The following is a 14343-nucleotide window of genomic DNA, read 5'->3' as shown; positions in this document are numbered from 1 at the left end:
AAGGAAACTCACGCACCTTAAGTACAAAACTCATGCACCTTAAGCATAAAACTCACGCATATTAAGTTTCAACAACTAATCAAATTAAGTACACAACCCACACACCTTAAACACAAAACTCACGCATATTAAGTTTCAACAACTACTCACATTAATTACACAACCCACGCACCTTAAGCACAAAACTGACGCACATTAATCACCGCACAACCGCACGAGAACTTAATTATATATATATATATATATATATATATATATATATATATATATATATATATATATATATATATATATACCTCTTGTCAAAATCAATGACTTATTATACACATACATAAAATTATGCTAATTTAAGTAATTTTAACATTTGCACTCTAACACTAAATAGACATAAACACAATGACAAGTCTCTTTTTATATAAAACTATATTTAAAAAAGTTCATGTCATCATTTACACATTATCTTGTTATGAGCAAAATTTATATAAATATTGGTACATAGTAAAAAGTGTACCAACTCAAGACAAATGGTATCCAAATAAAGTTCATTTAATCTTGGTTCAAGTGCCATTTCGCACCATGAATCAAAACCGATTTTTCATGTCGCACCTTGACCTTTCATAACTGCTGTTTCGATGCACAAATTATAAAAAAAAAAAAAAAAAAAAAAATCACTTTGATTTTTTTTTTACAGGTTTCCTACTAATTGTAGGTAATAATATGTTGATGGGGAGCTTTTTTTTTTTTATTAGCTTATTTTCAATATTTATTAAAAGTATGACATAACTGACTTGTTTTTTCCACTCGCACATATTTTTGAGCACTGCAGAACTGTTTATCCATCTTCTCCGATAAGATATTTTTGGGCATGTTTTATAAAACATACTCTACTGCCTTTTGTTCTGTTTCGACGTGGCTTGAGTTCCTCCATTGGCACGATGACTTGAAGAGTATAAAACATACTCTACTTCCTTTTATTTTTTATTTTTTATTTTTTATTGAGTTGTAGTTGTTGTTTCTGGGCGGGCAGACACAAAAGTTTCTCAGATATTCCTAAGGGCATCCTCAATAATTAGGGGTTTTACCCCAGATTTTTGTTGGCCATAACATCCACCTCATCATCCACTATCTCACTCAATCACAAAATCTCTTCTTCCCATTAGTTTAAAGTTTTTCACAACTTTTTGTGTACCCACCATTTTATCTATTACTATATTTTAATTATTTCTTTATTTATTATCATTTTAAAAATTATTATTACAATTATTATTTTTATTATATTTAAATTATACATATTAAAATTAAAATAAATTTGAAATTATAAGTATTTACAATTTTTTTAAATTATAATTTTATCACATATAAATTTTATAATAAAATCTAATTATTTATTTATTATCATTTTAAATTAAATTAAAAAAAAAAAAAAAGCTTTCAAAAAAAAATTAAACATAAGAACTGGCCGTTTAAACATAAAAATTAAACAAAAAGCTTTCAATCATTTTGCAACGGCCAGTTCAAAGAACTGAAAAACTGAAAAACAAATAAAAACTTCATTTCATTTCAAAGTGGCTGCTAGTTGGCGGCCACTTGAAATGGAATGAACAGTTGACAGTGAGATAAAAACTTCTTTTATTTTTTTTCTAAAGTCTGACAAAATTTTTTGTTTGTAGGCGTAAAATGCAGTTAAATATTTGTTTTCTCATTAGTTAAAAAGCAAAGCATGTGGATTTTACTGTTCTAAAATTAGGGAAGGAAAGATTATCATATATGATAGGCTTGTTGTTATGTAATTGTGAGTATTTGGTGTATTATGTTTTAGCACAATGATTAGGTGTAAATCCTGTTTATGTGGTACTTGGCTCATGACATGCTAATTTGCGCATTAAATGTTTATATCCATTCGTAAATATGGTTCGCCTGTGTTGATATATGTGTATATATGTTTTATAATGATTATATGGCTATTCGAATTTTCACATGTGTGGTATTAGTCTCTTATTAAGGTATATAAATAATCATATTTAATTGCATGTTCGGTGCAACTTATGATCCTATATGTTTAAATCATTATAAATTGTTTAAATGATGAATATGTCGTAAGTAAGATTTCTATGTTGTGTTTATATTCATAACGTGAATTGCATGTCCGTAGCCTTATTATTTGGTATACTTTGTTAGTACAATAGTTAGGTATAAAACCCGTGAATATGGTGTCTGATGATATTTTCCCTAGGGCCATAATAATTAGTACAAAGGTTATAGATACAGGGGTAAAGTCAAATGTGTTATTTGGGTGTAGGATTTTTAACAATACTTTGAGTATTACCACACAATCTACTTTCCAGATTACGTGCCTTGTTGATCGCGTCGCGTCCAAGCTTCGAGGATGAAGCTTCTTGTTAGGGGGGAAGAGTGTAATACCCCGTGTTTCACCCTCTAAATCCGAATTAATTATTTAATTAATTACCGTTAGGAGTAATTAAAAAGGATGTAATTCGGGCAGGGACCCCTTAATTAATGAGTATGGTCCACGGTGGACCGTGGACCCTTGTCTATATTAAAACCTTAAGCCGGTTAGGAATAAAGAATGAGGGTCCATTACGAATCAAATTCTAATTGGGAATCCTAAACCTATATAAAGAAAATTAGAGAGTCTTTAGAACCCTTTCTCTCTCATCTCTCTCTACCACTCGAAAATTCCCTCCCAGAATCCAGACAAAGAATTCCCCGTCACCAAGATTAGGAAACATCGATAGGAAGAGGCCCTTGAGGAAAGATCCTAGAAGTCGTGAGAGGTTTAATTAGGCAAAAAGGTAATTCATGTCTTACAAAACCTATTTTCCTTGCTATCTTTTATTTATTGGCTCATTTGAATTATTGTATGTGTGATCGTGTAATTATACCTTGATAGAGCTCGTCTAAGGGTTTATATTGTGGTTTCTTGATAATCTTGATGTTCTTGATATTCGTAAGTGTTTATATACATGTTCTTGTGTTTAAACATGTTTAGAGCTTGTCTTTAGGGTTTTATAGTGTGACACCCCGAAAATCTATCTTTTAAACGGAATTAATTATTTAATTAATTCTAAACTTGCATTGCAAAGTCCCATCCTAATTTCTTAGTTAAATATTCGGAGGACTTAAATTGACCAAATTCCTTGGTCAATTAAATTAGTCAAAGAGAAAGACATTGAGCTTTATGCCTTGTACCTGACCTTTTGATGTCTTCCTAACCTTTTAATTTTGAGAATAAGGGAGGTCATTCTAGTCTTTTCAACCTTACTTGGTATCCAAGCCTTACCCTAATAACACTACATTGCATTTTCCACATTTGGCAAGAAACACATAACTCTCTACCTTCTCTCTAGAGGCTTAGCTTCTTCTCCAAGCTAAACCAAAATCTCCCATCAACCTTGCAAGAAATCCTCCAAGATTCCAACTTTCATCCACCAAGACTCTAGGAGGGGTAAGACTTGAGCTTAGATAGTGTTTTTAGTTAGTTTCTCCTTATCTTTGTTTAAGTTTTGGTTGTTTTTGTGGACTTTGGTGTGTGTTGAGAAGACTTTGTAAAGGAAGAGTTTCAAGAGGAGGTCTAGGGGTTGAAGAAGGTGTACTTAGGCTACAAGAGGTAACCCATGCTCTACAAAACCTATTTTATACTTGCTATGGTGATTCTTGATGTTCTTGATGTTCATGAATGAAATGATGCATATTCTTGTGTTTATGCATGTTTAGAGCTTGTATCTAGGGTTTATAAATGCTATTCTTTGAGATATTCTTGTGGTTCAAGTTCCTTTGATGATTGATGTGAAGATTTTGGGTGTTTTGGACTTGAACTTTGCAATGTTGATGTTTTTTCCCGAAGGGAATTGTTGGCTCTCGAGTATGTAGCCGCGGGAGGAACAACGGGGGGTTGCCCACCCGCCGTTCCACCCACGGAGAACGTGTGTGAAGGGGTGACGGGGGGGGGGGGGGGGACCGTGGGTGGTTGTCCACCCGTGGTTCCACCCGCTGCTACAGCGGGTAGGGGTGGCGGGAGGTTGTTCACCCACTGGTACGTTGTGCTTTGGCCTCTGTTTTGTTGAACCGTTGTGCAATTGTGCGTCTCATTTGATGTTTCGTACGTCTAGAACGATGTCCTAAGTATCCATGATAGGATTATGAGTCTTGAATCATGATTAAAGGTCCAACTTTGTGATTCGTTGGATTAATGTGAAGTCTTGATGTTCGTTTGAACCGTTATGGTTATCCTATTAATTTGCATGCTAGTTACGATGTTGTTGGTACTAGTATGTGCTTGTTCATTCGTTCTCAATGAAGATTGGTAGCTTGTATTCACCAATCAATGTAATCTTTGTATTGAAGCCTATTGTTATCGTGCTATGGTCTTGATTGTTCGTTTCATGTCTTTCATTGAAGTCTTACGATTGAATTCCTCGTTGTTATCTAGTACATATGTTGTACTCTATTGATTGATCTTGATTGGGCTATTGATGAGCCTCAATCCTCTATGTCAATGACTATGTGATTGTTATGAGATTGGTGGTAATGCTATGCGGTGCAAATGATTGGCGGTATACTATCACGTGATTAGTACTATTTTATTAATGACATTGCGATGTCTATGAGATCAACGACAAGCTGGTGGAAGCAGGCGGGAGCAATGACTCCAGGAGGGATAAGGTTGGATTTGGTGTACAGGGTGGCACTAAGAGGTACATGTTGGAACTGAAATAAGGTTGGAACGGTGATATAAGGTTGGAACCGGGCATAAGGTTGGAAGATGTCATTGGTTGCGATCTTTGACTTTCAATTGCTATGAGCATGTATTGATGTTATTCTTCATGTTATGATGTTACCTTGATTGTTATTGATTATCATATGTTGTTGATGATCTCATTGTTCTTATCGTTGTATTGATCTCTTGATTTATCGTATGATGGTCGGTTGATTGAGAGTGTTCCATGATGTGTCTATTCCTCATTTTAAAAGATTATATACTATGTATTCCATGTCTCAAAAGTGATTTTCCTATATCTATATTATAAGTACTCAATGAGTAGTGGTGGGTTACTTAGCATTATTCGCTAACGTACGGGTGCTACCCCCTTATGTTTTACAGGTTCAGAGTAGATCGTTGTGAGCGCGCTAGAAGATGAATTAGTTTAGCGTAGCTCCCTTTTGCCCTTAGCTAGTTATGGAGGCCTGTGTGCCTATAGACTTGAACTTGTGAATTTAATATTGTGTTTTGGATGGTTAAATACTTGTTTCCTAGCCTGTGCATCTAGCTCTTAGTTAGATGTGGCGTGACATTCCCGATTTGAATGTTAGCTTCCGAGACTTCTTATGATAATGATTAGATTTATCTTTATTCCTAAGCTTTAATTGTTTTAGAATATTGCTTAAAATCGGGGGTGTTATATATATGATGGTTTCTTGATGTTCTTGATGCTCTTGAACAATTATGTGTTTATCCTTGAGTCTTGGCATGTTTAGAGCTTGCGTTTAGGGTTCAATAGTGTTAGTCCTTGGTTTATTCTATGTGTTCAAATCCCTATTGTTGTTGATGTGTGTTTGGACTTGATTTTGGGTAAAATTGATGAATTCCCGAAGGGGGAACTATGCCAAGGGCTAACGTTACGAACCCCCACTCGACCACCCGTCGGAAAAGGCCGCCATTCCAGCGGGTGGCCGGCAGGTGGACGACCACCCGCCGGAGTACCCGCTGGAACAGTGGCAGCCCACCGGCGGGAGGTTGTCCTCCCGTCGTACCGCCCGCTGGTATAGGCGGTGCGGTGCTCCGTTTTGCCCTGTTGGTTGTTTCCCCGTGCCCCGTTGTGTCTCGTTTGATGTTGTGAGTCTAAAATGATGTCCTGAGCACTGTATTAGGGATCATTTCATTAATTAACTTTCGGAAAAAATAGTGCATGTGATGACCGAAACGGTCCATTGACTATAACAAAATTACCAATTTGGTTCCAAGTTAACGAATGTCTAACGACAAAATAAACGGAGGACCAAAATAATAATAATATTATTATTATTTTCACTTTTATATTTTGTAAGTTTATTACCAATATATAATAGGACATGAAAAGTCATATAAGGACATAAATCAAGTAAAACAAAAAATACATATTAATTCTCATATAATTAAGGAAATGATGAAAAATAATTGATTCAAATAAGGGAATACACATACATTAGTGTAAGGGACACCATTACAATAATATATATTTAACCATGCATAACAGTATCTATAAGTAATTAAATAAAAAATAGGATAGAAAGATATTTAATTTGAATATGCATACATAAATTCATCAATACACATAACGAAATAAACCAAATTAAAAATGGTGGTGGAGGGGACATATCTAATTTTTTTACAATTCACTACAATTTATGTAAATTAAATCAACAAAAAAGGGAAGCACAAATCTTTGAATTATATTAAAATTAAAGTAAATTAATATACATGCTTATAATTATCATATATTACAAATCATTAAAGGATATAAATTTTTTACCCACATCTACCACCCAGGACCAATTGAGTTGCCCATGCAAGCTAAATGGTAGTAAATTGATAAGGATTAATATTTGATGCACCGCCGATGTATAGATTCTATACACCAGCGATGAAGGAGAAGATATCACATCATTAAAAAACAAAGTCAATATTGACCGGGTCCTTTTTTACAAAATATCTAAGACTTATATTTTATTATGAAACTCTTTTATTTCTAATTAACAAAATGTATCTACTTTTCTAAACATATTTATTACTTAATTATTTGAAAATTCCACCAAAGACAAATGATCTCCACTAGAATTAACTCATTGGAAAAATAATTTTAAAAAAAATTGAAGACATGAAAATACCATTGCCTAAAAGAGTGTTTCACTTGAAAAGTCATTGGAAGGAACAACAGTGTCCAAAATATGATAGCCTGGGTATTAAATGACAAAAATGACATTTTAAGACTATATTTAAAATTCTACCAAAGATAAAGGACCTCCGCTAGAATTAACTCTTATTTTTTATTATTATTTTTTACTGCTGCAACAAACCCTAGTATACAATAAAATTTAAAATTAATTTTCACTTATAAACAAACCCAACTCGTATTCAAAAAAAAAAAAAAAAAAAAAAAAAAAACCCCAACTCTAAAAGAAAATTAAAACTTAATTTTCACTTTCTATATTTTCTCTAAAGAAAATTATGGAATTTTGTTTTATTTTAAAGAGATCAATCAAAGACTGTTATCATTCCATAATCTTGATTAATATCTAATTTTATTTTTAGACCATATTCATGGAGATTTTAAACAAATTAATTGATACAAATCATATTATGATACTCAACTTTCCAAAAAAAAAAAAAAAAAGTCAGCTATAAAACCTCATAGTTTGCATATCATCATCTACACAACCATCACTCCTAAAGTCCTATATTAACAAGAAGATTTTTTTATTTTTTTTTTCTCAAAATCATGGCGTATCATTTCTCACCATTGTCATTATCAGTTCCGATTATGCTTCTAGTTGTTATGTTCACTTCCATTCCACTCTCACATTCTATACCGTTCGTCATCCTCCACGGTAATGCAAATCTTTTATTTTATTGTTAAAAAAATTTGTTCATTTATATTTTAGAAAATTTGCGAATATTTATATATAATGGCTTTCCATATTCCATTATGGCGGATATAATAGGCCTTGGAATGCAATGCAATGATCAAGGAAGCATATTTTATCAGTCTTCGCTTAGCATGTTGACTGGGATTAAAGGAACATGCGTGTAAGTAACCACTTTTCTTGATAATGCAAACATCTAAATCTAAAATCTAATAAAAGTGAATGAAGTTTATAGCTTCAATTGTGTCTCCTTTTTTTCATTAATTATATATATATATATATATATATATATATATATATATATATATATATATTATTTTTGACGAAAATAACTTTACCATAATATTTTTGTTATCTTTTCCTGCTATTATAACCATGCAAATGCATTCAACCAAATATTTTCTTTAACTTTTTTAATGGTAATAATATATAGACATTATTATAATAGAGTTAATAGTATTCAAAAAATATATAGACATTATATATTGAAGTATTATATAAGTTATTTCCTAAAATATAAATATAAAATGTATGAAAATGGTTAACATTATTATTATTATTATTATCATTATTATTGTTATTATTATCTAAAATCTAAATAAATCTAAAATTTTATTATAGAGTATCAATATTGAGCATCTATTTTTGCGAATAGCGCATAGAAAATACTAGTAAAATTAATAAGGTTTGTTCATCTAAATATTGTGTTGTGGGCTTAATGATATTTGAAGGGAAATTGGAAATGGAGCATATGATTCCTGGACCATGCCATTGGAACAGCAAGTAAGAGCAAAACATCAGTATTCTTATTGTTTTTATCCCAGGATTCTTAAGTTTTAATTTTTTTTCTGCTTATTATGATGTTTTTTCATTTGCTATCCTGTAGGTTCATATTGCTTGTGAGAAGGTGATGCTTGGCCTTTCTTTCTTTCCATCATCTTTTTGGTTTATCTGATTCTCTGTAAGCTTAATTGATCTGTTTAAATTCACAGCTTAGAATGATGCCAGAACTTCAACAAGGTTACAACCTTGTTGGACTCTCCCAGGTAAAATCACAAAGGATTTTTATTGTTTATCTGGTTTATTATTATATATGGCTTTGATGATTTTTATGTCTCCCAATTTTATTTTTTTTACAGGGAAATGTTGTAGCCCGAGGAGTGATTGAGTTATGTGACGATGTGCCACCTGTAAGAATTTCACTGAAATTATATATTCCTACTAGTTGCAGATCAAAATATGTTATGAGAAATTTAATGTTATTTCATATGACTATATATAGATATGTTATTCATTAAGGTTTTATACCATAGTTAAAACATATTTCATGTATGCAATTCCAACATTATTGAGTATTTTGTGGGATATATAACAAAACAGGTTAAGAATTTCATCTCAATAGGAGGCCCTAATGCCGGCGTCTCTGCAGTACCTGCTTGCATTGTAAGGATTTTGGTTGAGACAGAACACATTTTTTAATTTATTAGCGGGGCGTGAAAGAGAATAGAATTACATTATATTCTTCAATTACTCTGCAGACTGGTCCCTGGTGTGCTGCTATTGGTTTCTATAATGGAATGGGAGTCTACAATGACTATGTTCAAGTAAATTCTTTCCTATCATTTATTGTGTTCTTTGCTAGAATTGGGTTCATTTTTGTTGTTTATATCTTCATTTTCTTGAATTGCAGGCTCGCTTGGCTCCCAGTGGTTATACCAGGATTCCAAATGTAAGCCAAAAAATACACAAAAATCTTATGCTTTTTTTTTTTTTTTGGGCTGACGAGGGAAACTGTAGCCACTACCTGAGGGTGTGCACTTACTGAGTAAATTCCGTCTTGTGCCCTTAGTTGGTAAACTAGCCAAAGTTGCTCATATTGACCTGTTCAAACCAAGGGGGTTGGGATTCGAACTCGTGACCTTCTAATTACAAGTTTGTATCTATAGTCATCTTGCTGGGATTACACCAACCTTGAATTGCAGGAATTCTTGCTCACAGTGTTTTATGGTTTTACCTTCTCCCAGGATATCCCTGGATACTTGAGAGGCTGCAGATTTCTGCCAAAGATAAACAACGAAATCCCCAGCGCGAACAACGCCATCCAAAAGCAGAGATTCACCAGCCTGCAAAATCTTGTTCTCATCATGGTTTGCCAAGAAACTAGCTTAGCCTTGATTTCTGCCACTTTTAGATGACTTAATTATGTTGATATACTAATTCTGCCATGAAAACATGCAGTTTGAAAGCGATGGCGTTGTCAACCCGCCTTTAAGCTCCTGGTTCGGCTTCTATCAAGACGGGGATTCCTCAACAATCCTGCCTCCACAGCAGGTAAAGTAGCAAGCACTTCTTTAATTTCCAGTTTCCAAAATTACAGACTAATCTGAATATATTATGTATTCTTAGCTTGACACAATTTCGGATTGGCATTTTCGTTTTGCAGACTAGATGGTACAAGGAGGATTTATTCGGGTTGCGAACATTGGATGAAGCTGGAAAGGTTAAGTTCATCAAGGTGCCTGGAGTTCACCTAGTAATAACCATTCCTCAGTTGCAGCAGCTTGTTGTCCCATACTTGGTTGATTCTGCACCAGGATTTTTCCTCCCCTAGACTTTTGAGTGCACTGAAGACTAGGATAATTAATTTAACTTACCTGGTTTTAGACACTATATATGGTTTAGGTAGTTTATTGGTATTATTGAGTATGATCTATGATCAATAACATCATTGAAGAACATAATATTCCTTCTTGATGACGTAGTCCTTTCAAAACTTATATGTTTTTTAATCTAGAATTAATTTCGAATATGTTAGACAAAAGATTATATATTTACTTCTAAGGTACATACACACGATTTTCTCTCTCTATATATATAGGCTTGTTAGGTCCTAAAGGAATATATTCTTGTGACATGACTTAATTGGCAAAAAGAAGAGAAAAGGCAAGAGAAAAAATGGAGAAGTAGACTTCCTTATAAATAAATGATCAAAAGTAATGTACTGTTACATTACTCTGATCTACAAAAATTTATTCTAATTTTCACAACATAATGTGCCATTATTTTTTGCATTTGATTACTACATGAATTTTTGTTAACTTGTGATGAGATTAACAAATTTATAGTAACTAATAAAAATAAAGAATTTCATTGGTCACACTATATTAGGATGATCATTAATTCATTATATAGTAATTTTATGGTATATTTGATTTGCACATGAGAATCAGAATGAGAATGGAATCAAATATTTGGTAATAGTAATAATGAGTTTTACTGAAAGTATTTTGAATGTTTGGTAGTGGATAGAATTAGAATGATTACTAATATATATTGTCATATTGATGTTGGGTTATGTATGACCCTATAATGGAAATAAATGTTTTAAAAATATAAAACAAAAAAAAAAAATTAAGGCCATTGTTCATAATATAATAACATCCAAAACACTAATATGACTAACAAATCAAAACAAAAATCAGATTACTAATAACATGGAGTACGTGATAACGATTTTTAATTAACTAGGAAATAGGGTTTTTAATTGAAGGTCGACATAATCAAATCCGTACTGTTTTAAAAAGTTGTCAATCAACACTAATTATGGTTTTGATTCCCATTCCTAGTGTGTAACCCCTTGAACCAAACACACCCTTATTAGGACCAAAAATAGATTATATTTTTTTAATGAGCAATTAATACATTATACTCCGTAAAATAAAACGTAAAATGAAATGTGTGATATATCATTAATAACAAAATAAAAATGAATAGTAGTACTTCATTAGTAGGTTGAGAAAATAGTTATGAATAGATACTATACTAACAAAATTGGTAATACTAAAAAATTAATAGAAAGTAAAGCATAATTAATGAAATTTTAGCTGTCATAATCGTGTATATGCTATGATGATATTATATCATATATCTTCTCTTTTTTTTTTTTTTTTTTTTTTTTTTTTTTTTTTTTGTTACCAAGAACATAAAAGGAAGTTATGAATTTAGCCTTGTTATGTGTATTAGTATACAAGTATTTCAAGGGCATATCTTAAGGCATATTTCACGATATGCTACATTCTCCCCCAATCTTCAAGGCAAGAGTAGTAAGAGACTGTCCGCGTGGACAACTTAATTGATCACATGGGTGAAATTTGTCACAAGAGATACAAAGATTGAGTCTCATCAGTGACAATGTGAGAGTAACCTCTCAAAATGGAGGGAGGTAAGTGCACTCATGTAGGGCTGACTGTAGGGGTGCCTAGGGTTAGAGATTCCGCATTTTGTCACAAGAATAGTGATAGACCCTTAAATTAAGGGTTCAAACTTTCATATATCCTTTTTCTATAATGTATTAAAAAAAAAAAGAGAATGACATTTTTATAATAGAATATATCATAGCTATTTACAAAATTATCATAATTTTATTTTATTTTAATAATAGGGGCGACAACTCAATATTGTAGAAGTTTTCCAAATATAGATAAACATATAAAGTCCACGATATGCTTTGGTCCCAGACAAGTAAAAGTATAGAGAGAAGGAGGGGAGAATAGACTTTTACAATTTTTTTAACTTAAAATTACAAAAGTGTTTTGCAGCTTAATTTTGTACATTTAAGGAAATTTACATAGATGTGTGTATTGTTTTTGATGGATTGTTTAAAGAATAAATAAAGATCCGAGTAAGGGAGAGAGATTGAAAAATATATTTTTATAGTCGCTCATTGTACCTCCCCTAAGTGTCATAGAAGCTCTCAGATTCCATCTAGGTAAAAGAAGAGATATCATTCCATAATTTAGTAGTTTTTGATTGGTTGTTGGTCCTGGGAAAATTAAAGTTTAGAAGGGGTGGCGTGATGGTGGGAAGGGGAGAGGTTGAATAGATTTTAAAGATTTTAAGAACTAGAGTAAGAAAATAAAATTTCCTTGCAGCAGAAGTCTTGAATTGAACTTGTAAAGAAAAGGGTTTGTTGCTAAGTTTTTGTGAGTTAGCGTGTATGTGTTAAAACAAGTATAGGCCGGGTTAGTTTGCACAATAAATAATGAGAAATATATAATGCAAGACAGAGAGTTAGAGATATTTTTATAATGGTTCGGAAAGCTTTCCTACTCTAATATTCTCTTTAAACTCCAAGGATGATTTCACTAAGTATCTGTTATACACAATACAAAGTGAGCAAAGTTGTTCTCATTCACTACCATTGGCTTCATCCGGTGGCTATCATTGAGAAAGCTGGTTACGAGCTCTCACTAATTAACTTGTCATTCACTGCCTGATCAAACTCTAGCCAAGTGTTATCACCAAGTTGCCTTGCTAGATTGATTTGCAAACTTCCTTCAACGCATAAAGATGTTTGTTGTTGTTGAGTGTTGGACTTTTAAAAATCAGGACGATTCTTCTTTAGCTTAGATTACTTGATAAAGCACTTAGTGGTTTCTTTCTCTTGATCATTTTAGAAATACATTCGCAATTGTTTCGAACATTTTTCTTCTAAGCAAGGGGTCCTCCTTTTATAGATGAGGAGGGTTGAGCGCTAACATGAATTTTGAATTTGTCTATTATTACTTAGAAAGTGATAGTCATCCAAAAGCGGCCACAGTCTTTGAAAATCTGGTGCCAAATCCTTTACATGTGTGGCTCATGAGCCATGGGGTAAAGACTATTTCGCTACCAGTGTATAAACACACTTTGGTTCAAAAAGACTCTACTTATCACTAATTTGTTTTGAGTGTAGACTAATAGGTGTCAAATAAATTGCACTGTGTCCAATAGCTCTTTTAATTTTATCCTTCCTCGTATGAACTCCTTCTAAGGTTGATTCTTTATCCAAAGTCATTGACGACTTGTCTTGGAAGTGCCTTCTTCCGATAATCTCCTTTCGGATATGCTTTTATCGACTGCTACCATCCGAAATGTCTCTTTCTGATTCCATTTCCTTCCAGTGAGGCTTCTTCCGATTGAACATATTCTAGTATTGCTTCTGGTAGCAACAAGAACCCAAGTATAATTTAGGGGTCTACAAGGACTATACACTTTACTTAACATCGTCACAATCTATAAACAATTACTTCTAACAATGGTGGAAAGTACATGGACATGAAAACCCGAGTCAACTCCTCCCAAGTGGTAATGGTTTGGTTGGTAAACAGCAAATGCCAATTTTGGTCCCATAAGTATTAGCAAAATGACACTTTTAGTCCACATGTTTAATTTCTACCAATTTCCATCCAAAACTATTGTTTTAGTACCAATTTTCATCCACAACTATTATTTTAGTGCAAAAATTCATCACGCTGGTCACTCATTTGTTTAAGACATGCCTAAATCTAAAACTTTTAAGGGTATTTTTGTCCTTTTCAGCTTAAGATCCCAATTTGAGCATGAATAATGAAATTTAAACCCTAAGATCGATCCCATTTCACAGTTCTCTTCCTCATCCTACCTTAATTTGAGGAGAAGAATTGTAAATTGGGATCGATCTTAGAGCTTAAATCCTGTCCTTTGTTTATGCACAAATTGGAATATTAATTTGAAAGCACAAAATTCCCTTAATAATTTCATATTTTGGCATATATTAAATGAATGGGTGACCAATGTGATGAATTATATTTCTGCACTAAAACAATAGTCGTAGATGAAAATTGGTACTAAAATAACAGTCGATGATGAAAATTTGTATGAATTAAACATGTGGGTCAAAAT

General features: G+C 32.6%; 1 protein-coding gene across 1 annotated transcript; it reads left to right on the top strand.

The window, feature by feature from the left end:
* Positions 1-7496: 7496 nt before the first annotated feature.
* LOC109184357 (palmitoyl-protein thioesterase 1-like) lies at positions 7497-10365 on the top strand. The gene is made up of 12 exons (XM_019334351.1): positions 7497-7605; positions 7720-7804; positions 8373-8424; positions 8528-8548; positions 8634-8687; positions 8781-8831; positions 9022-9084; positions 9180-9245; positions 9332-9370; positions 9666-9788; positions 9880-9972; positions 10085-10365. Exons 1-12 carry the CDS (start codon positions 7497-7499, stop codon positions 10250-10252), a joined length of 924 nt encoding a protein of 307 aa, XP_019189896.1. The 3' UTR covers positions 10253-10365.
* The last annotated feature ends 3978 nt before the right edge of the window (positions 10366-14343 follow it).

Source organism: Ipomoea nil, unplaced genomic scaffold, assembly GCF_001879475.1.
Source record: "Ipomoea nil cultivar Tokyo-kokei standard unplaced genomic scaffold, Asagao_1.1 scaffold1259, whole genome shotgun sequence".
NCBI classification, from domain to species: domain Eukaryota; kingdom Viridiplantae; phylum Streptophyta; class Magnoliopsida; order Solanales; family Convolvulaceae; genus Ipomoea; species Ipomoea nil.
The sequence above is the reverse complement of the archived record's forward strand: the minus strand, read 5'-3'. Positions and strand labels throughout refer to the sequence as shown.